This window comes from Heloderma suspectum, chromosome 6 (genome assembly GCF_057233095.1).
Source record: "Heloderma suspectum isolate Gila_16-S chromosome 6, 16-S_ref, whole genome shotgun sequence".
Classification (NCBI taxonomy): Eukaryota; Metazoa; Chordata; class Lepidosauria; order Squamata; family Helodermatidae; genus Heloderma; species Heloderma suspectum.
Window position 1 is genome coordinate 95,663,906 of NC_139463.1, and position 26,360 is coordinate 95,690,265.

At 45.5% G+C, this 26,360-nt stretch overlaps 1 protein-coding gene across 2 annotated transcripts; it reads left to right on the forward strand.

The window, feature by feature from the left end:
• The first annotated feature begins 7,891 nt into the window (after positions 1–7,891).
• On the forward strand, positions 7,892–26,360 carry LOC146341918 (serine protease 27-like). 2 transcript variants are annotated; one of them, XM_084805249.1, is made up of 7 exons: positions 7,892–7,950; positions 8,078–9,008; positions 14,282–14,302; positions 15,830–15,992; positions 18,820–19,094; positions 21,468–21,637; positions 25,563–26,360. In XM_084805249.1, the coding sequence occupies exons 2-7, from the start codon at positions 8,951–8,953 to the stop codon at positions 25,800–25,802; spliced, it is 927 nt and encodes a 308-aa protein (XP_084661375.1). In that variant the 5' UTR covers positions 7,892–7,950; positions 8,078–8,950; the 3' UTR covers positions 25,803–26,360. The 2 variants fall into 2 exon arrangements, with proteins under 2 accessions (XP_084661375.1, XP_084661374.1); XM_084805248.1 differs by having other exon boundaries at positions 8,852–9,008.

The window sequence follows — 26,360 nt, forward strand, 5'->3', positions numbered from 1 at the left end:
TTAGAAAAAAAGAGTTGAGCCATATTTGTTGCGTAGGTATTTGCCAAAGTTGTTTCTTATCAACTATGCCAGGAAATCAACCACAATAGTGGTTTCCTTTACAGTGAAAGACGTGAAAACAGATTATGAGGGCAGATACTTAGGACTCCTTCACCCAGAGCTTTTATCCTGCGATTGAGATTGCTCCTTCACAGAAGTTTGCGGGCTCTTTACATGATACCGTCACCCTGCCTTGACCCTCCAGGGCATCTCCTGCACTAAATGCCCTTTGTTCCATTTTTAAATAGATTGCAGATAATGAGCTATGAAATTACCCCATTGGAGTTTCCTCCGTGAAAAGAGTTAAAGCGGCAAGAAGAGGAGCAAGATCAATGAAAAATAATGGAAGACTCAGATAAGGAAAGAAGGCACGGGGAAGGGGAGGGGGGAAAGGAAGCGCATGTAAAGGGAGTCAGTTTTGATCCTGCATTTAAAACAGAAGCAGAAAGCTCCATTTTAAATGCAGGATTTTAGGCTGGTATAGAAATGCCCTTAATAATCTGTCCTCATCACCTGTTTTTATGTCTTTCACTGTAAATATATCATATTATTCTTATTCTTATTATTGCCACACTCCTCTTTTTGAAAAAGCTCATGACATCTTGTAAAAAAAGTTCATGACATCTTGCCTGAAGAAGAGCTCTGGAGATCTTGAAAGCTTGCACATTTGGGATTTGTTTGTTTGTTTGGTATTCTTCCTACAGCAGATGCATTAAGGCTTGAAAATCAAAGGGGTACCACATCTATGAGGGAATCCATTGGTTATCTGTGGCTGGAAAAGGCAAAGGGTCTGTTTCTCCACCCCTCCCCACTGCAGTCACCAACCATAGACTCTTTGAACCAGCTAGCTTGTTTTGCCTGTCTCTGATTCGCTCTTTGAGCTTTTCTACACAAGGATGTTAACCAGCTCTTAATCCACTGTATCTGCTTTTGGTTTTGTGGTAGAAATGACATCCAAGCACTACACAAAGAGGATTTCCTACTCTGCTTTTCTGCTACATAACCTCTAGGTGACACTATGGTATAGCAGAATAGTGCAAATACACAAGAGGAAATTATGCTTTCTTTCACTTTCACAATTAAATGCCACATTTGCCCTGCTCTAAAAAAGCTGGTTAGACACAGAAGTGAAACAGGAAGATCACGATGTCATCTAAAGAACCTGTAAACAACCATGAGGAGGGGATGAGAGCACACAATAAATGTCTCATGTAGAAAAGCCCCTTGCGGCCGTACCTGCATGTTCTCATCTTCTGTTTAATCTTCATTGGCCTTGGAGGGCACAGTATAGGATGCCATTTTATTGTGTGCGGGGGGGGCAGTCTGGGACTCTTGCAGGAATCACCACTGAGCATCACTGTGAAAAACAAGGGGAGAATTTTGAGCCTGTGTCATTCCCCCTCAACATCTCTCAGCTGGTTTTTGGAGAAGCAGCTTGCAGTACACAGGCACACATTTTGTGAACCATCCAGAGAGCTTCGGCTGTGGGGCAGTATAGTAATACAAGATATGAAATGAAATGAGTAGGAGCATTTCTACACCAGCCTAAAATCCTGCATGTCAAACGGGCCTTTCTGCTTCCATTTTAAATGCAGGATCACATCAGACTCCCTTCACATGCATTTCCTTTCCCCCCTCCCCATCCCTCCTCCTCCTTCCCCTTCTCTGAGTCTTTCATATGTTTCATTGATCTCGTTCCTCTACTTGCGGCTTTTCCTTTTTCATGGAGGGAACTCAAGCGGGACACAAGCAGGGTAATTTGATACTTCATTATCTCCGAACTATTTAAAAATGGGATAAAGGTCATTTACTGCAGGAGACACCCTAGAGATTGACGACATCATCTAAAGGGCCCTCAAACTTCCATGAGTGAGCAATCTCAACAGCAAGATAACAGCTCCATGTGAAGAAGCCCCAGGTCTCCCCTATTGAAGTAAATCCCAGTTTAGTGTGGTCAAGGCAAGCTGCTTCTCTCAAAATTAGGTGATAAGCATTGTTGGGAGGAAATGAAGTTAGAATACCCAAGTTGCTGTGTTTCTCCCAACAATGTCCAGTGCTGATTCCTCTTCCCACGGTCCCCACTCAGCACCATTAATGCAAAGGACCCCCAGGCAGCAATCATTTTCAGCACAGTAACATTTTCTTTTCTCACCAGTACCTAGCGCTTAACCCACCACAGATTAACCACTGCTGTCCCACATCATCTGGTGTTTTAGATGTACAGCCTCTGAACACAGCTGTTCCATTTAGCTAGCATGGCTAGGCAATCCAGATCTACACCAGACGTTTACAGTCTACCATGCTTCATGAGAGAGGATTGGGTCCCTTTGATGAACTGCTCGCTTCTTCAGCTCAGTGGTCTGTGCTCCCTTGGTCCCACACACCTAGTTTTATGGCTGCATCCTCAAACTCTATCCACAGAAGTATAAAATGGATGGGGACATAAAGTCACACAGGTGCCCTATGGAAAAGAAACTTGGAGCATTGTTTTTGAGGAGACATGCGTAGGGAATTGAACTGTTAGCCTGGCTAAAAACGGTATTCAATAGAAAAATACAGATGAAAATTGTCCATAATCATTAAATACCCTGCATGTGTAGAAACCTTTGTGGAGTAAGGGAAGCAAGTGGCAGCCCAAGGTACCATTATTTCCTTCTGCCCCTCATGGAGAAAAGGTTTTTTTTTTCCCTAAAGATGCTTTATAAAAATGAAATCCCCACCACCACCACCAGGTTGCTTTTTGCAGTAACAAATGTGTGGGTCATTGCAAGTTTGATTTTTTAAAGCTCTCTCTTTTTCTTACCCACATACATACACACACTATCCTTCTGTCCCTTTCTCTCTTTTGCAATCAGAGGTACACTGCCTCTGAATATCGATGTTCTAGCTCATGGACTTTTTCCAGAGCACACTGAATGTTGTTCCCTTCCCATATAAATATTTTTCTCCCTCTCTCCTCATTCCCCATTAAAAAAAATGGAAAGGTATTTCATAGCCAATACACCCAACCTAAAGGTAAATATTTCTCCTTCATTTTCTCCACAACCCCTGATTACATAAAGAATTTTGGCATTACAAATGCCCCCACCACCACCACCCAGCAGATTGACCTAGCATGTCTTGACACATCTCTTTCTCTTTTGAGGGGAAGTGATGAAAGAAAAACTAATTTCTCTCTCACACACACACACACACACACACCAATGTATTTCTCAATATTTCTCCACCTTTAAACCAACACATTTTGGGGCTGGGGATTAAACAATACAATCCTATGTTTGTCTACACAGAAGTAAGTCTCACCATTTCAAACAGGGCATATTCCCAGGAAAGGGTGTATACGTGGAATGCACCTTGAATCTATGGCTCCACCCTTCACCTCTCCCCCACCCTGAAAAAAAAGGAAGGAAGGAAGGAAGGAAGGAAGGAAAGAAAGAAAGAAAGAGAAAGAGGCATGCAATACCTTTTAACCCTCTTTTGCTGTTTTAAACAGCACACCTTTGGATCTTTGTGAGAAGCTCTAATTTTCAGAAAGAAAAGATTCTTCTCCCTTTTTTCTGTACACATGCAGACATTCCATCTCTCCCTTTCTCACTCTTGCAGTCAGAGGTATACTGGCTCTGAACACAGAGGGGCTTTGGACATTTTCAACAGAAAAAAAATGAATGTTTTCCTCCCATTCCCCTTCTATTGTCCCCCCTCCCCCAAACCAGCTCCAAAACAGGCACAACACTTTAAATAACTATCTTAGAGCTGCCTTGATTAGATATTCAAGATTCGTTAGTTGTCTCCTCATTTTGTTTAAGATAGTCTGTTTAAAGTGTTTCACCTGCTTTGGAGTTCCTTGGTGGATCAGATATGTTCTTTCCTAATTCTGGAAAAGAGGAGGCCAATGACAATGCTGGCTGGCATGATGGGAGCTGCAGTCCAACACATCTGGAGAGCACCAGGTTGGGGAAGGCTGCTCTAAACAAGAGAGAAGTAGGTGGCCCCAAGTTGCTCATCATCAGTTTTCTGCAACCCCACAGTCACCTCTGCATGTCATATTCTCCACTCTGTCAACCTGGGCCCAATCTACATGGCCGATTTAATGTCACATATTTCCAACTTAAAATGTTATTAGATCTTAATCTAACCCCACAATCCTAGATAAAGAACAATAGATAACCTGAGTAAACAAATGCCACACAAACATGATGCTTTTTAAAGATATATTTTTCCACAACTGATTCAACATTCAATATCCAAGGGTGAAAATGTTATATGAACCCTTAGATTCAGTACATGGTGACACCCACTTTGGCAGCAATGACTTCAAGTAAGTGTTTTCTGTAACTGTTGGTCAGTCTCTCACATTGGTTTGGAGGAATTTTGGCCTGTTCTTCCTTACACAACTGCTTCAACTCAGTGACACTGGAGGGCTTCCTTGCATGAACAGTTTGCTTCAGGTCCTGCCACAACATTTTGACAGGATTTAGGTCCGGACTTTGACTAGGCCATTCTAAAACATGGGATTTCTTCTTCCACAGTCATTGTTTTGTAGATTTGCTTGTATGTTTAGGATAATTCTCTTGTTGTATGACCCACCTTTGGTTCAGCTTCAGCTCATGGACGGATGGCCTGACGTTTCTGATACACTGCAGATTCATGGTTGTGTCAATGATGGCAAGCCGTCCAGGTCCTGAGGCAGCAAAGCAGGCCCAAACCATCACATTCCCACCAACGTGCTTGATGGTTGGGATGAAGTTATTCTGTTCAAACTCAGTGTTTGTTTTTCACCAAATATAACATTTCTCATTGAGGCCAAAAAGTTCTACCTTTGACTCATCTGTCCAGAGAACATTGTTCTAGAAGTCTTGGGGATCATCTATATGATTTTTAGTGAACTTCAGACAGGCAGCAATGTTCTTTTTAGAGAGCAGTGGTTTCCTCCTGGCTATCCTTCCATGAACACCATTCTTGTTCAGTCTTTGTTTTAATCATTGAGTCATGAACATTCACATTGGCCAAAGACGAGTGTGGCCTGCAGATCCTTGGATGTTAGTCTGGGGTTCTTTTTGACTTCCTGGATGATGTGCTGGTTTGTTCTTGGAGAGATTTTGGTAGAATTATCACTCCTGGGTAGAGTGACTGTGATCTTGAACCAAAAGTATTAATCAACTGCATCAAAGCCAGAACAAACAACTGGAGTTTCAGGATAAACAATAAAAGATCATCAGCATAAAGAATAGCTTTAAATTCTAAACCATCATGCACAAAGCCATGAATACTACTACTCTGACAAATAGCACAAGCTAGAGGTTTGAAACATACATCAAATATCAAAGGAGGAAGTGGACATCCCTGTCTGGTACCTCTCCCAAGTGAAAAGAAAGCCAAAAATACAGCATTAGTCATTAGCTTTCAGGGTCGAATCAAAAATTCTGGCCCATTTCAAAAATCCAACAAGAAAAGCAAAATTACTCAGCCAAGCAATGATAAATTTTCAATGCATTTTGTCAAAGGCCATTTTAGCGTCTAAGGAAACATTGACTGCCTGCTCTGTTCTATCAGTTTTTAAGGGCACAGTCCTGTGGGGACAGTCAGCCACCTCCAAACTCAAAGGCAGCCAACTATCCAATGCAGGGAGGGCGAAGCATGGAGAGGATCCTCTCCTGTGTGCTCCAGCCATCCTGCAGTTGTGGCTAGACAGCCAATTACAGCTGTCAAGCCAGGGCGCATCCGAGTGGGTGGGGTGGGGAGGTCAGACAGTGCATAGGAAGCATCATAATGGCACTTCCTCTGTCTCCTTCCCTCCGTGCCCCCAGCAATGCCCCCTTTTCACCCACTTCATGCTGCTCTTATGAGTGCAGAGCCAGGGACAAATCACGCTGCCTATGAGGTTGTGGGGGAGGGGGCAGGGAGTTGGGTTTCTGGGAACCGAGCTCGGAGCCCTGGCTCTGAGCTCGGTTCCCAGAAAACAAAAAATCCGATGGCCACCTAGACTAGGGATGTACAGATTCCCCACCATCTGTTCCAGTGGGGAAACTCCCTGGGGGGGGAGGCGATCTGTTCCTTCCTCCCCCCCAAATCCTCTGGAGTGGCTCCGCTCCGCGAGGATTCCGCAAAGCTGCCCAGCTTGAGGGCCGCTTACCTGGAGCTGTTCTCCTCCCCACCGATCGCCATTTTAAAAAAAATGGTGATCGGCAGGATGTGCCCATAGACTTATAAGCAAAATAGAGCCATGAATCTTGCGTATAAGTCTATGTGTCCATAGACAATAGGTGATCGGCGCGGAGGAGAACGGCTTCGGTTAAGGAAGCAGCCGAATGTCATTCTGCAGACAATCCTCCGGACACGGAGGTAAGTGCAGCCATTCCGCCAGGGATTCCAGAGGCTGGATTCTTTGGAATCTGGCCTCATTTGAATCTGCAGCGGATTTCTCTAACATCACTAATCTAGACACTGTCTAGCAGCCATAGGATTGCGCCCTAAAGCTACCAGATCAATGCCTAATCTAAGGTTATCAGCCCCCTGTCTATGTTTAATAAATCCCACCTGTTCTGCTCAAACCAATGTGGAGATAATTTTTTGCAATATATCGGCCAGAATTGCAGGTAATATTTTAATATCTACACTAATTAATGAAATAGGCTGATCATGCAATAAGTAAGATTCTTGCCAGGCTTACAATCTTGCAAGGTACTTGGCACAAAAAGAAAGGGGATGGGGCATGCACTGCCATGTGTGGCCCTGATACACCTGATACATACTGTTGTAATGGGTATGAGTGGTGTATGCCCACCTGTAGCACGGTGAACATTGAAGGACCCGCTGAATGGCAAGTATCGAATTATTATAATGCTGGACAACTCAGTGTGCATGGTTACCAGCCACACTCTGAACCATATTTGTTTGGCCAACCCATTCTGGGTGACCAGCCAGATGGGTGATTAATAAATTTAATAATTAATAAATAAATAAATAAATAAATAAATAAATTCTACAGATAATGAATACAACTGAAGCTGGTCCATAGGTGAAGTTGGATGCTTATATAAGGAAGGGGCAAATGGAGGTAAAGACAACTGAAAAAACCATGTAAATTATAGATTATTTGTATCTGTCTTCACTGTGGTAGCTGTTAGAGAGATACCAACACCCAAACCTTTGCTTTTGGTGCAGGACTCTCTCTCTCTCTCTGACTCACACACACACACACACGCGCGCGCGCGCGCGCATACACACACATGTGCGCTTTCCTGCTTATTAGAGCCAAGAGGGAACCCAGGTTCTCTGTGAAGCTGGGGGTGAAGAAACAATTGGCAGAAGAGTAATCATGAGTCAGGCTGGGGAAACTCTGGGGCTTTGGAGAATTGCTGCCAATCAGAGGGGTGGTGGTGGTCTGATTTCCTATAAGGCAATGTCATATAATCAAATCACCCATCACAGCTTTCTAGCATGAGTACCTTAAAAAATGGACATGTATGAAGTTGCACATAGTAATAATATTGTATTTCCCTTATTCATGTATAATAATCAGTTGGTAATTTCACCTATTTCCTGAGCTCATGTTTAAAAAGTACTTTCCTTCAAAGGAGGAGAGATACTGCCTATGCACAGAGACACTCTTTCATTTGGTTATTTTGTTTTTAATTTGGCCCTTCACAGACAGAGCACTCTGCACATGTTGACTCATACTTTTTGCAGACAGTTCCCACACACACACACCTTTTTTTTCAGAAACAAAAGATAGTTCCTCTTTGTCCAAACCAGGAAGCTAAACTGTTTCCTTTGAATGATTGACACATAGTGCTACATCATCTAAACACTGCATCTGGGTAAATATAAAAGCATCTGTCACCTTCCCTCTAGAACCAACAGCCAGCACTAGAATGGAGTGGCTTTTCTGATCAGTGAAGAGAGAACCAGGTAGGAAGGGCGAAGACTTGGAAGGGGCATTTGTATATTTGGAAGCATCATGGGAGGGCCCAACTAAATGTGACATCGGAGATACATGAGTGGATCTCCCCATGTCATTTTCTTTTTTTTAATGCAGCCACAGCATGGGGAAGGAGGGGACTGAACACATCTACATTGCCAGTACTCAGATCCAGATGCTACCCACCCCACACCCAGCTGCTATTAATTGCGGAGGGAGAACATAAAGGCACAATACGGATATAGATAGACGGACAGATGGACGGACGGCTGGACCGACAGACGGAGGGAGGGGGGGAGAGAGAGAGATGTGGAGATGCAATAATGTCTACTTTGCCACTAACACTTGATTTGGAGGGACAGGAGGATTGTCTAAGGGGTGTCAAATGTCTATAGAAGTTTAGTGCCATAGAGTGGAAGGAATATAAAGGGCAGGAGCATTAATTGTCCTTCAGTTATGAGAAGGAAATGCTATCAAGTGGTTAGAGCAACAGGACTAGTCGATGCTCCAACTGACACAATTTATTAGGAAGTCCCTATTTTGTCAGATTTTAGATTGTGAGGTCCTAGGGGAAGGACTTCTATTGCTTATGAAGTGCTACACATACTGATGTGGCTATAAATAAATAAATTAGTAGTAGTAGTAGTAGTAGTAGTAGTAGTAGTATTTCACACAGTTATATAGTTGCTAAGATAATCTGAGCACTGCCAGAAAGTCTGGCAACACTAGTATTCAAACCAGGGAAGATGGGAGGTCTCATGATGTAGGGCAGAGCCAGGATTTGGGTTTCTGCTGGAGCCTAGAGGATTCAAGGAACTGGGGTTTCTAGTTTGCATCACTCCCCAGATTCCACCAGCCCGATCCTCTCAACTTTGATATAAAATTTTATAGCACAGATACCAAAAGACATTAAGACTGAAGGAAAACAGCAGTTTTCAGGATCTGACGAGCTGAGCCACTTGCAACAGGACCACAAAAGAACTGGCAGCCATGCCATTTCTGCTCTCCTGGCTCACTGTATGGCTGCTACAACTGACCATGGTACAAAGTAAGTGAAAGCAGTGGGGAGATGCTATCATGGTTCCAGATGTCTGGAAGGAATTGTTTTCAATATTGTCTTTTAAATGTGATTTTAATATTTATATGTGAACCACTTAGGATTTTTATTATATTTAGCTGTATATAAATACCACAAATACGTACATACATACATACATACAAATCTTATTTGTATAAGATTTGTATACAAAAAATACATACATACAAATTGTTTACACAGAAACAAGTACACAATGGCTTTTGTTTTGATATAGAGAGAAACCACATTTTCAGGGTGGAACTGGGTGAATCATGCTCTAACACGAACATAGTTGCCCAGTTTGGACAAAAGAGGAAACAATGGCTAATTGGAGACTTCCTGGAGCCAATCTACATGGAAATGGGTTTTGAGGCGAGTCCATTTAAATATGGATTTTCATGAAATTGGGCTAGCTCCACCCAAAGGGTAGCCAGTAATGTGGTTTTATACATTTAAAAAATTCGTTTGCATGGGTCAAAGGAGTAGAACTGAACGTCATCAAATGGGTAGGCGTGGAGAAGTGAGGAGGCTTTCTCTCCTCCCCCACCAATTCTCAGTGAAGCTTTTAAAATTAGTAAGGCTCTGCATACCTTGGCATGTCCATACAGCCTCCTTATGTTCCCCTCCCAACTCTCTGAATATTTAAAGGGACAGGCAGTGACTGAGCACAGGGTCAATACAGATCTTTCCAAAGCAGCTCCCCACTCCTGTGCCCAGTGAATATTTAAAGGGGCAGTCAGCGATTGAGTGCAGGGTCAAAACAGCATCCTTTCAAAGCAGCAGGGCTGACTCCCATCCCCAAGGCAATGCGTTACTTCTGGGTAGACACATAAGCCCTCCCCCCATGCAAAGCTTTCCCTTCTGCAAAGCCAGCTGACATAGACTCTCAAATTGCATGGAAGACACTGTGACTGGAAAACCCACTGCAAATAGTTTTTAAAAACCCCAGATTTAGGGCAAGGAATGCTGCATTAGCTAAGGGTGAGGCATGCCTCACCTGACATGACTGACTTGGGGGCAGAGCAAAACCAGAGTAAAAGCCTGTGGGGCATCTCCATGACAATGGAAGAAGGGAATAGTGGCTTACCTGGATTTTTCAAGGAACTGGCTTTGGTCCACACAGGGCTGCACAAATGAGTAAACATTTGCTTCACAGGAACATACTTCTGGGTGTGGTGGGGGGGTTGGGGGGAGCATCATCTCACTGGCAAGGGCCACTCAACCAATAAGAGAGGCACCTTTCCCTGAAGCTCTCATAGTGTGAAGGTTCAAAGCTGTGCATTAATTACTTCCTTACAGCAACAAAGCAAATTGTAAAGAAACGCAGCATCAATATTTAGGGAACAAGCCTCATTGACCACAATGGGAGTTACGTCTGAGGAGACATCTGCTTCCCCAACCTATGCCCAATTCCACCAATGTTGTTTTTATTTCTTCCCTTCCCCTACCTCGCTATCGCATAATTGTAAGATAGTGAGATAGGGCCTATAGGACTTGCTGGCAAATGCACAATAGTGAGATAGAGAGATAGGGGGTGTAGGTATTACTGGACAAAAGTGCTATTTCGCTTTAATGCGTTACTTAAAGAAAAATGTTAGGGGCTGCCTGGAGCACACTTATACTTTGCAGGGATGGCCACCAGAGTTTAGTGGTAGGCAAGGTGAAGGTAGCTCAGAACTCTGATGGCTGCAAGATGGCCACAATGTCATGTGCCCCAAACAACCTCCAAACACAGCAACTTTGCAGTAAATCACTCGTGGAGACACCCCCCTGGTGTAGATGAGCCCCTGGTTTAATTCCGGCTCATAGCAATGGGAGGGGCAAAGAGGCTGTGTGGATGAGCAAAAGGCTCATGCATGGCTCAGGTTAATAAGTTGAGATGTTGTTGCTGTTGTTCAGTCGTTAAGTCGTGTCCGATTCTTTGTGACCCTATGGACCATAGCACGCCAGGCCTTCCTGTCCTCTGCTCTCTCCCAGAGTGTGCTCAAGTTCATATTCATTGCATCCGTGATGCTATCTAGCCATCTCATCCTCTGCCGTCCCCTTCTCCTTTTGCCTTCAGTCTTTCCCAGCATCAGCGTCTTTTCCAGGGAGTTTTCTCTTCGCATTAGGTGGCCAAAATATTGGAGCTTCAGCTTCAGTATCTGTCCTTCCAATGAGCACTCAGGGTTGATTTCCTTTAGGATGGACTGATCTGACCTCCTTGCAGTCCAGGGGACTCGTAAGAGTCTTCTCCAGCACCACAGTTCGAAAGCATCAATTCTTCGGCGCTCAGCCTTCCTTATAGTCCAGCTCTCACAGCCATACATTACTACTGGGAAAACCATAGCTTTGATTAGACAGACCTTTGTCGGCAAGGTGATGTCTCTGCTTCTGACTATGCTGTCTAGGTGTGCCATAGCTTTCCTCCCAAGGAGCAAGCGTCTTTTAATTTCATGGCTACAGTCACCGTCTGCGGTGATCTTGGAGCCCAACAAAATGAAATCTGTCACTGCTTCCATTTCTTCCCCTTCTATATGCCAGGAAGCGATGGGGCCAGATGCCATGATCTTAGTTTTTTTAATGTTGAGTTTCAAACCAGCTTTTGCACTCTCCTCTTTCACCCTCAGAAGAGGCTCTTTAGATCTTCTTCGCTTTCTGCCATTAGGGTGGTATCATCTGCATATCTGAGGTTGTTGATAATTCCCCGGCAATCTTAATTCTGACCTGTGATTCATCCAACCCGGCCGGCGTTTCTCATGATGTACTCTGCATATAACTTAAATAAGGAGGGCAACAATATGCAGCCTTGTCGTACTCCTTTCCCAATTTTGAACCAATCGGTTGTTTCATGTCTGGTTCTTACTGTTGCTTCTTGACCCTCGTACAGGTTTCTCAGGAGACAGGTAAGGTGGTCTGGTATTCCCATCTCTTTAAGAATTTGCCACAGTTTGTTGTGATCCACACAATCAAAGGCTTTAGCGTAGTCAATGAAGCAGAAATAGACCTTTTTCTGGAATTCTCTTGCTTTCTCCATGATGCAGCGAATGTTGGCGATTTGATCTCTAGTTCCTCTGCCTCTTCGAAACCCAGCTTGTACTTCTGGTAGTTCTCGGTTCACATACTGCTGAAGCCTAGTTTGTAGGATTTTGAGCATCACCTTGCTGGCATGTGAACTGAGCGCAATTGTACGGTAGTTTGAACCCCCTTTGGCATTGCCCTTCTTTGGAATTGGAATGTAAACTGACCTTTTCCAGTCTTGTGGCCACTGTTGAGTGTTCCAAATTTGTTGGCATATTGAGTGCAGCACTTTCACAGCATCATCTTTTAGGATCTTAAATAGCTCAGCTGGAATGCTGTCATCTCTGCTAGCTTTGTTGTTAGTAATGCTTCCTAAGGCCCACTTGACTTCACTCTCTAGGATGTCCAGCTCAAGTTCAGTGACCGCACTAACATGGCTATCAGGGACATTCAGATCTTTCCTGTATAGTTCTTCTGTGTATTCTTTCCACCTCTTCTTAATCTCATCTGTTTCTGTTAGGTCCCTGCCTTTTTTGTCCTTTATCATGCCCATCTTTGCACAAAACATTCCCTTGAGATCTCCGATTTTCTTGAAGAGATCTCTAGTCTTTCCCATTCTGTTGTTTTCCTCGATTTCTTTGCATTGTTCATTTAAGAAGGCCTTCTTGTCTCTCCTTGCTGTTCTCTGGAACTCTGCATTCAGTTGGATATATCTTCCCCTTTCTCCCTTGCTTTTCGCTTCCCTTCTTTCCTCAGCTGCTTGGAAAGCCTCATCCGACAGCCACTTGGCTTTCTTGCATTTCTTTTTCTTTGGGATGGATTTCGTTGCTGCCTCCTGAACAATGTTACGGACCTCCGTCCATAGTTCCTCAGGCACTCTGTCTATCAGGTCTAATCCCTTCAATCTATTCATCACCTCCACTGTATATTCATAAGGGATATGATTTAGGTCATACCTGAATGGTTTTGTGGTTTGCCCTACGTTCTTCAATTTAAGCCGAAATTTTGCAAGAAGCAGCTCATGATCTGAGCCACAGTCAGCTCCAGGTCTTGTTTTTACTGACTATATAGAGCTTCTCCATCTTTGGCTGCAAAGGACATAATCAATCTGATTTCGATATTGACCATCTGGTGATGTCCATGTGTAGTCGCCTCTTGTGCTGTTGGAAAAGAGTGTTTGCTATGATCACCGTGTTCTCTTGGCAAAACTCTATTAGCCTTTGTCCTGCTTCATTTTGTACACCAAGGCCATGCTTGCCTGTTATCCCAGTGTTTTCTTGACTTCCTTCTTTAGCATTCCAATCCCCTATGATGAAGAGGACATCTTTTTTTGGTGTTAGTTCTAGAAGGTGTTGTAGGTCTTCATAAAACCAATCAACCTCTGCTTCTTCAGCCTCAGTGGTTGGGGCATAGACTTGAATTACTGTGATGTTGAATGGTTTGCCTTGGATTCGTACTGAGATCATTCTATTGTTTTTGAGATTGTACCCCAGTACTGCTTTTCCCACCCTTTTATTGACTATGAGTGCTACTCCATTTCTTCTAAGGGATTCTTGCCCACAGTAGTAGATATAATGGTCACCTGGATTAAATTCACCCATACTTGTCCATTTTAGTTCACTGATTCCCAAGATGTCGATGTGCTATCTTGCCATCTCATGTTTGACCACCTCCAGCTTGCCTTGATTCATTGATCTGACATTCCAGGTTCCTAAACAATATTGTTCTTTATAGCATCGGATTTTCTTTTCACCACCACACACATCCACAGTGTCCTTTCAGCTTTGGCCCAGCCGCTTCACTCTTTCTGGCGCGACTTGGAAATACCCTCTGCAGTATATTGTATAGTAGTACAATAAAATACTAAGTAGTATATTGGACACCTTCCGACCTCAGGGGCTCATCTTCCGGCGTCATCTCTTTTAGCCTTGTGATACATTCCATGGGGTTTTCTTGGCAGGAATACTGGAGTGGGTTGCCATTTCCCTCTCCAGTGGACCACATTTTGTCAGAACTCTCCACCATGACCTGTCCGTCTTGGGTGGCCCGGCACAGCATAGCTTATGGCTTCACTGAGTTACGCAAGCCCCTTCGCCACAACGAGGCAGTGATCCATGAAGGGGAATAAGTCGTATATTATTGTCCAAACCATTCCACTGCAACTGGAGTCTTTCCCCCTTATACAACCCTAATTATCAACACTGTCCTTTATTTGAAATATCTTCTCTTTTATATTTCCTCAGGTGCTGTTAGCCCAAATCAAGGTAAGAAATTCTGGGTATATTGGAAGCATTTCTGCAGTGGGGGAGGTGAAGAAAAACAAAACCTCTGAAAATCCAGGAACGATAGAAGCCCTGGCCTTAAAAGGAATCCCCCTTAATACAGCACATGTTCCTTCCCTTGGAGATGGTAAAGTGGATTCTAGCATATTGAAAGAAAAGAGCAGAGCGGGGAGACATTCCACTAGATACGGCAATATTGTTCACCACTCCAAATTCCTTCAGCAAGGGAGCCAGGCCACTTGCTATAAAGGGAAAGCGGCATCCTGCACATTCACCTCCCCTAGTTGATTGGTTGGATACTTTGTTCTATGTGTGGAAAAATGTCTTCCTACTTCTAAACATGACCAAATGTGAAGCAAGACCCACTCACCAAGCATGTCCCTCGGAGAATATTCTTGGCCCCCTACCACACATATCCCACAAACAGCCACCAAACATCCCAGCCCCAGTCAGGTCATGCTAATCTCTGAACCATAGAAACAGGAAAGACCAAGATTTTCAGAGGTTTTGCTTCCAGGTCTGGTGAAAAGAACATTTGTGAAAAAGGGATGGCAGGGCAGAGAGCCAGGGAATGTATCACCCATCTATGACTCTCCATGAGCTCTCATGCCAAAATGGAGCATCATATTTCACTAGTTTAAAACCCAACTAAGTTTTCAGAATTAAACCTGAAATTTCAAGTATAGCAATTTGCAGCTTTTCAGCTGCAGCATTTACTTTGAGTGATACATTAATGTATATATTTTGGCTGTAATCCTAGGCAGGAAAGGAAAGGTTCCTCCTGTGCAAGCACCGAGTCATTGCTGACTCCTAGAGGGATGCCGCTTTCGCTGGCGTTTTCATGGCAGACTGTAGCGGGGTGGTTGACATAATGCCTGTTACATTCCATCATGAGAAGAACAGCAAGGCTGTTCTAAAACAAATCTATTGTTTTAGATTTTAATTGGTATTAGCTTGTTTAATGGTTTAAGATGTTTTTAGCTGTTTAAATTATTAATTGTTTTATACTACTTAAATTGATTTTATCTGTACGCCACCCTGAGATCTTAATGATATAGGGCGAGATACAAATGTTTTAAATAAAATAAAGGCCAAGCACAGTCCTGCAAAGAAGTCAGCTTCATCAGGCTTTGCACTTCTCCAACAGTCATCCAGCAGCCATTCCATCAGGCTGTAGCAGAGAATCAGCTGCATGCTACATATTTTAACACAGTGTATAGCTTCCCTAGGAGAGACCAATCTGCAAGTAAACATGCACAGGACTTGGTCACGTGTTATGCTGAGAAATAAGGCAATAAATGTTAAATACTGACTTATCAGATTAAATACATCCTGACACCAGCAGTATTAATTATTGATCAAAATGTGCATACATATATTTGCAACCTAATTCAAATTGAGAAATGTTGTTTCCTGATGTGCTCTGCCTCTCATGGTGCAAGAGTTTGATTTTGTAAGTATGGCAAATCATCATCATACATCCTCTTATTTCCACTCCTTTCTCCACAGTGTGCGGGGTGGCACTGACCTCTCCACGAATTGTTGGGGGCCAACCGGCTTCTGCGGGGGCATGGCCCTGGCAAGTCGCCGTTATACAGGGAGGCGGGACTCACTGCGGAGGCTCTCTCATAAGTGATCAGTGGGTGTTATCAGCAGCTCACTGCTTCTTTGTGTAAGTACTGGGTATGTGTTGCTGTGAAGCAATTATAAAGTTTCCCTGCAGAGGCAGCTGCAAGGCCGGTCTAATACCGCATGCCCTACCTCTCAGTCAGCTACCCAGTGTCTTGGTCTCAGCAGGCAGGGTCAGGCAGAACAATGTAGAGTTTTCAGTGAAGAAAAAGCAAGTGGACAGAAGCAGGAAAATGGGAGGAGAGAATTTCTGGTCTGGAGGCAAACTGGTAGTTGAACCAGAAAGCGGGTGGTCAAGCAATTGTCTGATTGGTCAGTCAGTGTGGGCAAGCACTCCAAGAGCAGTTGGAGATGTGAAGGAGCAGTCATGTGTCCAAACTGAGAAGCCAGGCCCAAATCAGCGGCTTTATATGACCAACCGGGGGGGGGGGGGGAATTGGCCTCCAGCCTTTAGCTATTGCATGGGTGGCACTGAAGTGCAACAACAACAACAACAACAACAACAGATCCACGGCTCCAGCTCCATTTTCTGGTGGTAAATAAGGCAAGGTACTTGGGCCCTGCTGCCAGTGTTTGAGACTCCTGCTACCATAGAGTGAGCCAAATTATTACTGAGAGTTTCCTGGGTAGTCCATTGTTCAGAAGGGAGGTGGTGATGGCTGCTTCTTCCTGATTACTTCACTTCCTGGACAGAACAGTTTTGGGTGGCTGTCATTCATGCTTCCATAGTGAATAAGGAGTTTGTTCCTAACTCCTGAGGCTCCTAGTTTGAGACCTGCCATATCTGTGTACACCCCAGAAATGGCAGCTTGTAGCCAGGATGAACTGTTGCTCAGACCAGTGAGCAAGCTTTTATAACAGTCAGGAAGAGTCACCTGATACCCTCTGACCTATTGCTGTCAGGATGCTTGCAGTGGCTGGATTCCCTTTAGTTCCCTCTTTTGACCACGGATGGGCGCTGGTGCAAAGCTTCAGTGCTGACCTGCTGCAATTAGGGATGTACGAAAGTCACTTACCTTTTCGCAGAATTGATTCACGGTGGGGGGGAGGCACTCCATCCCTCCCCCCGGAATCCTCGACGGGGGGGGAGGCGATCCGGTCCTCCCACCCGGAATCCTGCCCGGCCAGCTCCACTCCGCAGCGGCTCCACAGAGCAGCCAGCCTGGGCCGTCCGTAGCCGGAGTTCCGGCCACGGATGGGCTGCTGCAGATGCAAATGGCAGCCACCAAAGGGGCCACCATTTGCATCCAGCCAGGCTGCCATGATAGGCTACATAAGTATTTACATAGCCTATCACAGCTGGGAAAAGGAAAAAAAAACCCAGCATACGCAAATGGCGGCGGCTATGGCAGCCGCCATTTGCATTCCCTATTTTTCGCCGTTTTATCTTACGTAAATATTTACGTAGGCTAAAACAGCAAAAAATAGGGAACGCAAATGGCATACGCCATTTTTGTTTTTTTGTTTTTTTGCTTGGCTTGCCATGATAGGCTACGTAAATACTTACGTAGCCTATCACGGCAAAGACCAGGATGCAAATGGCGGCCGTGGCAGCCGGTCGAAAGACCAGCTGCCGCCGCCACCGTCCGGAACATCCACCCCAGGTAAGCTTCGTCCCAGGGGGAATCCGCGAGGGGGTGGGGGGGCAGGCCGTTCCGCCACGGATTTCGGGGGGCCGAATACCAGTGCATTCAGCTCAATGAAATCCGTGGCGGAATTCTCCGCCATCCCTACCTGCAATAACTTAGGACCTGTGACTCCCAGAGTTGCAAAGTCAGGGGTGCAGATAGGTTATTTTGGGCTCTTGAGTTAAGGGTCTCACGGGGGGGGGGAGCATTTAAGTGGCCATGTGTATTACTTCAGTTGTGAAGCATACAATTAACATTTTTCTCCTTCACGTTATGATACATTAGGGGAGGAAAACCAGACCGTTTGTCAACCTTGAATGAGGAAATGTCCTGAACATGTTAAGTTTGTTTCACATTTTAAACACACTTAAATAAATTGGTCTGGAGTTGAAAACATTTTAAAGCCCACTACATGTGTTAGGGGAGTTGGAGACTGTGGAGGGGGACATGAAGGTGGGCCCCATAAATGTAGTAATGAGAAGGGGCTATTAATGCATAAGGCAGGACACTTTGTTTTCTGTATTGGTGTGGGTGAGGGGTAGTGGAGTATGATTTTATTGTCATGGATAGTTCAGTTATCTGATCAGGTTTGGACTACATGCTGCCTTGCCTTTTCTGTATCAGGTGGTGGGCCAGTTTTTATGGTTCGCCCCAGAGGCTAATGGAACCAGATGGTTTCCTGCTATCTCTGGGTTATTTTCCCACAGATTTGGCTCACAGTCCTGCCAAGGCCCCAACCAACTCTTGGAACAAGGAAATGGCTTGGCCTGTAGACACAAAAGCTCCCTAATGTCCTTAGCCAAGGTATAGAGATAATAGACTGAAATTGCTTGCTTGATGCTGGGAAAGACTGAAGGCAAAAGGAGAAGGGGACGGCAGAGGATGAGATGGCTAGATAGCATCACCGATGCAATGAATATGAACTTGAGCACGCTGCGGGAGAGAGCGGAGGACAGGAAGGCCTGGAGTGCTATGGTCCATGGGGTCACGAAGAGTTGGACACGACTTAATGACTGAACAACTGTGACTTAGATGTGAAATAAAATACATCAAAGTTTCTGACAGCAGCAGCCAGCTTCTGGCATTATTGAGATATAGAACTGTCCTGTCCAAGGGATGGATTTTCTATCATGGATTGTAGTTTGGCCATCGGGACAACAGGGCCCAAAGTCTTGCACAACTTGCAGAGACATAAAGCTCAGCTTTGCAAGCTCCTGTTCCATTTTCCTCTTGTATTCACAGAAACAAGTCTACTAACCTATACCAAGTGGTGGTAGGTGCCCAGCAGCTCTTGAACCCCACAAAACATGTCAAAGTGATCAACGTGACACAGATTATCTCCAACCCTAACTACACAGAGAAGGAAAATCTCAGTGGGGATATTGCTTTACTTAAACTGGCATCACCTGTGAATTTCAACAAGTATGTCCTCCCCATCTGCCTGCCAGACTCTTCTGTACAATTCTCTTCAAATGTAACCTGCTGGATCTCTGGATGGGGAAATAGTCAAGAAAATGGTGAGGATTTTTCTTGGTGGTGTTCATTTAGAATGTGCTGACTTCCACATCATCCATGTCCATGGTGCTTTACAGCGGAAAGGAAATAAAAAAAGCTCCCATCCCCAAGGGTTATAGTCTCAAGGTTGCCATGTGGGGACAAAAAGATGCATGGGAAAGAGAAAGACAACACAAGCAATAGATCAGAGCAAATCCAATTAAACATAGCCATACTCATTAAATCAGGGCAGGAGCACATGCTGGAGTCAACACAGGGAGAACAGAGTGTGCAGAGGTTAGCACTCCTTCTCCTTGCTTCTTTCACTTTTCACTTACTCCAAGAGGGAAATGAAGAGGCAGAACCAGTGAAAGAGAAAGAGCAGCAGGTGAAGGATGCTCTCAAGGTTGGCATTGGGCCTCCTGTTAGCATATGGGCCCTGGTTATGGTCACAACAATGCTGACCCCATATGCCAGTATTGGAGATGAGTTTTGCAAGCTCCAAAATTCTTCTCCCACTTGGATTTGAAGGAGTTAAGGGAAGGGGGAAATCTGTTTCAGGGCTGGAGGTTGGAGCAGATAATGCCCAGGGCAATATCTTCTTAGCCTTCAGGTAGCTTCAGGAATGTGTGGGGGGCATTTTTTTCTGAAAAACCCAGGATAATCCTAATCTGAGGAGAGAGGACTCATCACTCTTGTCTTCACACACTGTGATCAACATTCTCAGTGGCTGATTGGGGCAGGGGAGGCATAAGATTAATCCATGACAAGACAATACCTGTGGTGGGTACTTGGAAACATTGTGGTTTGGATAGGGAAATCACATGTCAGAGAGAGGCTCTTCACAATCATGTCAACATGATGCCCATCTTCAGTATTCCAGCCGTCAGTCTCCCAAAGGCAATTCACTCAGCAGAAGACTGAGGCCCAGCTAGAATTCTGTCTGAAATCCTTTAGCAAAGCTGCCAATTAGTGTAGGCCAGGGATGGAGACCCACCACCACAGAGGTTCTCCTTCTGGCTCACAAGCTTCATCTGGTGTTAGACCACCCATCAGTGATCAGAGATACGAGCGTATTTAAAAGCAAGTAAGTTTTAAAAACTCTGCACAGAACTGAGCTGTTGCTTTGGTAGGCAAGAGAGCTCTTGCTCTGGGACTTACTCCTGAATACACTTGTTTAGAATTGAGCTGTGTTTTGTATGCTATTGCTTGGTGGGAAAATGTCCAAACTGGTAAGAATTACTTCTGTCCTTGACATCACACTATGCCCTTAGCCCTGCTAACTGTTGCAGTGCAGCCCCTGAGACTCCTACCACATTAGAATATGGCGAAAAAGTTTCCCCATTTCTGGTGTAGGCAACACTTGGGTGGATAGGCCTATGGAGTGACTTGGTAGAAGGCATCTTCCTGTCTTCCTGTCATAACCATAAATTCAGGCCAGGAGGAGCACATAACAGCACCACCACATGGATGCTGCACAAGATGGCTTCCCTGTCATGAGTGGTCTCCAAAGCCTTCATGAAAAGGTGGCTTTTTAGGAGGGATGTGAAGGAAGAGAGGGAAGTGGCATTGGGAAGGTGCTTGGGTGTGGAATTCCAGGTGCAAACTAGGCAGCCAGGGAGAAAGGTCAGAGATGTCTGGGGGATCAAGAGGCCATCATATGGCTGAGGTTGGTGGAACTGGAGGTATAAAAGTCATGGGCAGAGATATATCATGATATGAGAGGAAAGAAAGAAAGAAAGAAAGAAAGAAAGAAAGAAAGAAAGAAAGAAAGAAAGAAAGAAGATGCAAGGATATTGAAGGCTGTAAAGCTTAGGATGAGAACTGTCTGTGCTGAATCTGAAGAGGAAAGGAAGCTAGTTTAGGGAGTTAAGTCGGGGTGGCAGAGGTAATTAGTGGAGATTACCACCACTAGGTAGGCAGTGGAGCAGGGGGGTGGTATCCACAAGGTTTGACTTGAGCCAGGCCTTGCTAGAACACAGCTCTTGGAATTGTTTCCAGTGACAGAACAGAGCCCCCATATATATCAAGTAGAAGAGATAAAAATCCACACATGGTATCCACTCCAGGACAGAAGCTTTCATTGGCACCAGTTTAGGAATACAGCTTTTTGACTGTCTCAGAGGGCTGCCAATTAGCACTGTCCAGAGTTGTTCTCTGAGGAGCAGGGACTGCAGCTTTGTGACTGACATAAGGGCTGGGCGATCAGCCTCAGTGTAAATCCAGCTTCAACCAAATTACACAGGTTCTGGACATGGAGAAGGATGCAGGATGGCTCAAAGTATGGCGAGCAAACTTCCACAGTGTAGTGACTGCTACAAATAGGTATCCCAATCTGTATGCACCTGACATTGACTCTGCATTCCATGACTGCATTCCATTTCTCCCTCCTATAGACAGTTTGCCAGAACCACTAGCCCTCCAGGAACTGAAGGTGCCACTCCTAAGCCGAGAAATCTGCAACAAACTCTATAATACTGGCATAAAACACTTGAACGGCAAGGATCCTATTGAGGCTGATATGATCTGTGCTGGTTACCCAGAAGGTGGAAAGGATTCCTGTCGGGTAGGATGCTCCATAACCTGTTCTTCATTCACCATGGCCTGTGGTGGACAGGCATACCCTGGAAGCTGTTCGAGTAAGCTCTGGAATAGCATAATTCTAGAGTGGCCAAATGCAAACGAGGACACAGCTCCTGCACCTTTAAGAGTTGTTTACTGGAGATACGGATGGCGGAGAATTCCGCCATGGACTCCAATGAGGCTGGAATCCGGCCCCCTGGAGTCCATAGCAGAACGGACCAACCCCCATCCGCCACCCCGCGAAGTTCGCCTGGACGGACCCTACCTGCCGTCGGCTGGGTCCGGGTCCATCCACTGAGTCCACAGCCATCCACTGCAAGCCATCCACCACAGCCATTTGCGTCCCTGCTCTTTTCGTGATAGGCTATGTAAATCTTCGTAAATCCCTGCCCTCTTATCCATTTCACAACTCTATTTTTATTCCTAAGAACCAAGAGTTTAGAAATGTATTCCTGTTAAGGAATTCTCAGAATTAAGGCCTTCTCCCATTCCTGAGAAGAGAAGAGCTGTTAATTGAAATGCATGATGCTGTGAAGGTCCGACTTTCTGTCACCCTCTGGCAAGTTGACACAGATCACTGATTACAGTGGAATTCATTATTGTGGTATATCAGATTACACAGTTCAAGCTTTCCAGATTTTATAGCGTATAACCGTTACAACCCCAATAAAACAGACAGCATGAGTAAACCGCTATTGGCACATTGCTTTGTTCAAGAGAAAGTTCCAAAGCTAAAATCTAGGGATGTACGAAAGTCACCTTTTCGCGGATGTGATTCACGGTGGGGGGGAGGTGCTCCATCCTTCCCCCCGGAATTGACGGGGGGGAGGCGATCCGGTCCTCCCCCCTGGAATCCCACCTGGCCAGCTCCGCGGAGCAGCCAACCAGGGCCATCTGCAGCCGGACTTCGAGCCGTGGACGGGCTGCTGCGGACGCAAATGGCGGACGCCGTAGTGGCCGCCATTTGCATCCTTCCTGGCTGCCGTGATAGGCTACATGAGTATTTACGTAGCCTATCACGGCAAGCCAAAAAAAAACGCGTACACAAATGGTGGCGGCTATGGCGGCCGCCATTTGCGTTCCCTATTTTTTGCCGTTTTATCCTATGTAAATATTTACGTAGGCAATTAAAGCAGAAAAAAGGGAACCGCAAATAGCGTAGTGGGCGCTATTTGCGTTCCCCTTTTCTTTGTCGTAATTGCCTATGTAAATATTTATGTAGGATAAAACAGTGAAAAATAGGGAATGCAAATGGCGGCCGCCATAGCCACCGCCATTTGCGTACCCAGTTTTGGGGGGGGTTGCATGCCGTGATAGGCTACATAAATACTTACGTAGCCTATCACGGCTATGATGATGGAGAAGTGAATGGCAGCCGCAGGGCAGCCGCCATTCGCAAGTCAGCACGGACAGCAGCAGGTAAGTGCTCTGTTTCACGCGCTTTTCATGGGTTGGGGGGGCAGGGGCTTCGTTCCGCCATGGACTTTGGGGGGCTGAATGCACTGGCATTTGGCCTCACCGAGATCTGTCGTGGAATTCTCTGACATCCCTACTAAAATCCATACCATTTCAGAGATCAAGAAGTCAAGATCAAGTCCAGCACTGGATTCCAAGTCAGAATCTCTACAGTACAGATTTCAAGGCAGATAAAAGTACAAAAGTCAGGATAAGTCCAGGTGGAAAAAAAACATTCTGGGCAATCAAAGATGAGGGTACATGATTCAGGGCAAACTGAAGTTCATGAACAGTCCAGGCAATTCAAGACAGGGATGTCGGAGAAAATGGTAGGGAAAGCAGAGAATTCCGCCACAGACTCCAATGAGGCCGGATTCTAAAGAATCCAGCCCCCCCGGAGTCCATGGTGGAACGGAGCACTCACCTCCACCTCCCCCCAGAATCCGTCCGGGTCGGATCTGTCTTGGCATTGATCCTGCGGAGCTGGCCGCCTGCTCTGCATCACTGCCAAATGTCGATATGGCCAGCAGCCATTGCTGTGCCATATTGCTGTAAGTAGGGATGTACGAAAGTCACTTACCTGGTCCCGCAGCTTGCTTCGCAGTGGGAGGGAGGTGCTTCGGTTCTGCCCCCGAAGTTCAGGCCAGGGGGGGAGGCGCCCCGCCTCGCCCGGCCGAAATTCAGGCCGGGGGGGGGAGGCGCCCCGTCTCCTCGGCCGCGAAATAAAAAAGTGAATTTAAAAAACACACACACACACCCGTGATTGGCTACGTAACGATTTACGTAGCCTATCACAGCTAGATTTACAAAGTCAGCCGTGATAGACTACGTAAATCGTTACGTAGCCTATCACGGGTGACTTTGGAAAAAAAAAAGCGCGTACGCAAATGGCGGCACCCATGGGCGCCGCCATTTGCATTCTTTATTTGGGCCCGGGTAGTCTATGTAAAGATTTACGTAGACTACGGCAAAAATAAGGGCAACGCTATTTGCTATTTGCGTTGCCCTTGTTTTCGCCATAGTCTACGTAAGTCTTTATGTAGACTACCCAGGCCCAAATAAGGAATGCAAATGGCGGCGCCCATGGGCGCCACCATTTGCGTACACACTTTTTTTTTTTTTCCAAAGTCACCCATGATAGGCTACGTAATGATTTACGTAGCCTATCATGGCTGACCTTGTAATGGCAGCGGCGGCAGCCAGTCAGAAGACTGGCCACCGCCCCCGCCGAACTGCCACCGGGACCCGCCGCCAAGAAGGACATTCGAGGGAGGTAAGTCCCATCCTGAGGGGGGGCGGCGGGGCAGAGAATTTCACCACCAATTTCGGGGGGCCGAATGCGTTGGCATTCGGCCTCCCCAAGATTCGTGGAGAAATTCTCCGCCATCCCTAGCTGTAAGTCTCCGGACACAAATGGCATGGCGGGTGCCATTTGCAGCCGTAAAGCTGGTAGATTAACCTAAATGCAGCTGTAGATGGAGACTTACAGCGATACGGCATGGCAATGGCTGCCGGCCATATCGACATTCGCCAGTGATGCAGAGCTGGAGGCTGGCTCCGCAGGATCAACGTGGAGCGGAGCTGGCCTGGACGGATTCTGGGGGAAGGAACAGATCACCTCCCCCCACTGGCGGATTTCCCCACGGAACGACAGGTAGGGAATCCGCCCATCCCTAGAATTCCGCAATGGAACCAAATGAGTTCGGATTTTCATGAATCCAACCCATTGATTCCACAGTGGACCAACTTTTCCCCTGTCAGGTGGATTCCACAGACTTATGGACCAATTTTCTAACTTGCACAAATTTCATGGTTGAAAAATATGCAAAATAAAACAACACCCAAAAATGTACATTTCCCCCATAGACTAAAGCGTGAAAATGTGCATTTGGGGGGGATTTTTGCACCTGAGAATTTGTGCAAATTTGGAAACAAACAAAAATCCGGTCCTGGTGGAATGACAGGTGCCTGGCAATCTGGGAAACACAGACGTAACAGATTTTACACAATCTGTGCATCCCTAATTCAAGACAGAGAAGAGTCCAAGTTTCGTGATAAGTCCAAGCAGTTCAAGGCAGACAAGTGTTTAGGAAAAGCCCAGGTAAGAAAGCATTTTGGGCAAATAGAGACGTTGTTCCCAGCAAAGGCTCTATAGCCCCTGCACTGGGTTAAATATGGGGAGGGGCTGCCAAACCCCCTTCTGATGACCTATCATGGCAAGGGGATCTAGCCCATAAGTGAGCAGAGCATTGAAGAGAGTGTCTGTGTTCTGCCCAGATTGGGGCTGAACAGGCTAAGAGAACGTTGGCTTGCCTAAGGCCACCTTATGAGTATGTGGCTAAGATAAGATTTAAACCTTATTCCAGTTCTTCCCTCACCTGCTCAGCATTCCAAATCAGATGTCAGAGTGTTTTCCACAGACATGTGCTATCTCCCATCATTTATCTCCACAGGGCGACTCCGGGGGACCTTTGGCTTGCAAACTCGAAGGACGTTGGACCCAGGCTGGGGTTCAGAGTTTTGGAGAAGGGTGTGGCAGACCCAACAGACCTGGTGTCTATGCATCATTGACTTTCTATGCCAAATGGATCAATGAGACGATGGCAGCTAATGGTGCTGGGCTGAATTGCAGACTGCACAACACCCTCACTGTGACATTCCTCTTGCTCTCCTCTGCACTAGCCCTCCTGTGAGACAACCATCTCGCAGCCTTCTGTCTGCCAGCTAATTGTGTCCAGTATCCAGGGTGCTGGTTGGGCTCAGTTTAAAAGAGTCCAAAAACAATAGGGTAACAATAAATGCTTATGTGATATTTATAATCTTTTCAGTGTGTTTTTGTATGATCATTTCTCCTTTTTTCTCTTTTATTATTTGTATACTGTTATATAAAACCAATTTTTAAAATTGAATACCCAGAATTCTTAAAGACTGACCAAAATGGCCAATTGGACTAGCTTCATTGTCTATCAGTAATACCTGATTTGGGAGCTTTTGTACAGCTTCAGAGTGTAGCCAGAATGCATAGCTATGTCGTTGTAATGTAGACCTGAGGAAAGGCAGGGAGGGCCTTCTGTGAGACCTCGTGGGCTGTGGGTTCCTTACCCCTGTTGTAATTAAATATAATGAAGGAGGTTTTACATTGTGATTGCTTCTATCTTGTACCTTTCACAACTGATGCATTATTTCCAACTGCATTTCTGTTATCATATCATCTCTGTTTTGAAGCTAGATAAAGCTATATTTAAATTGTG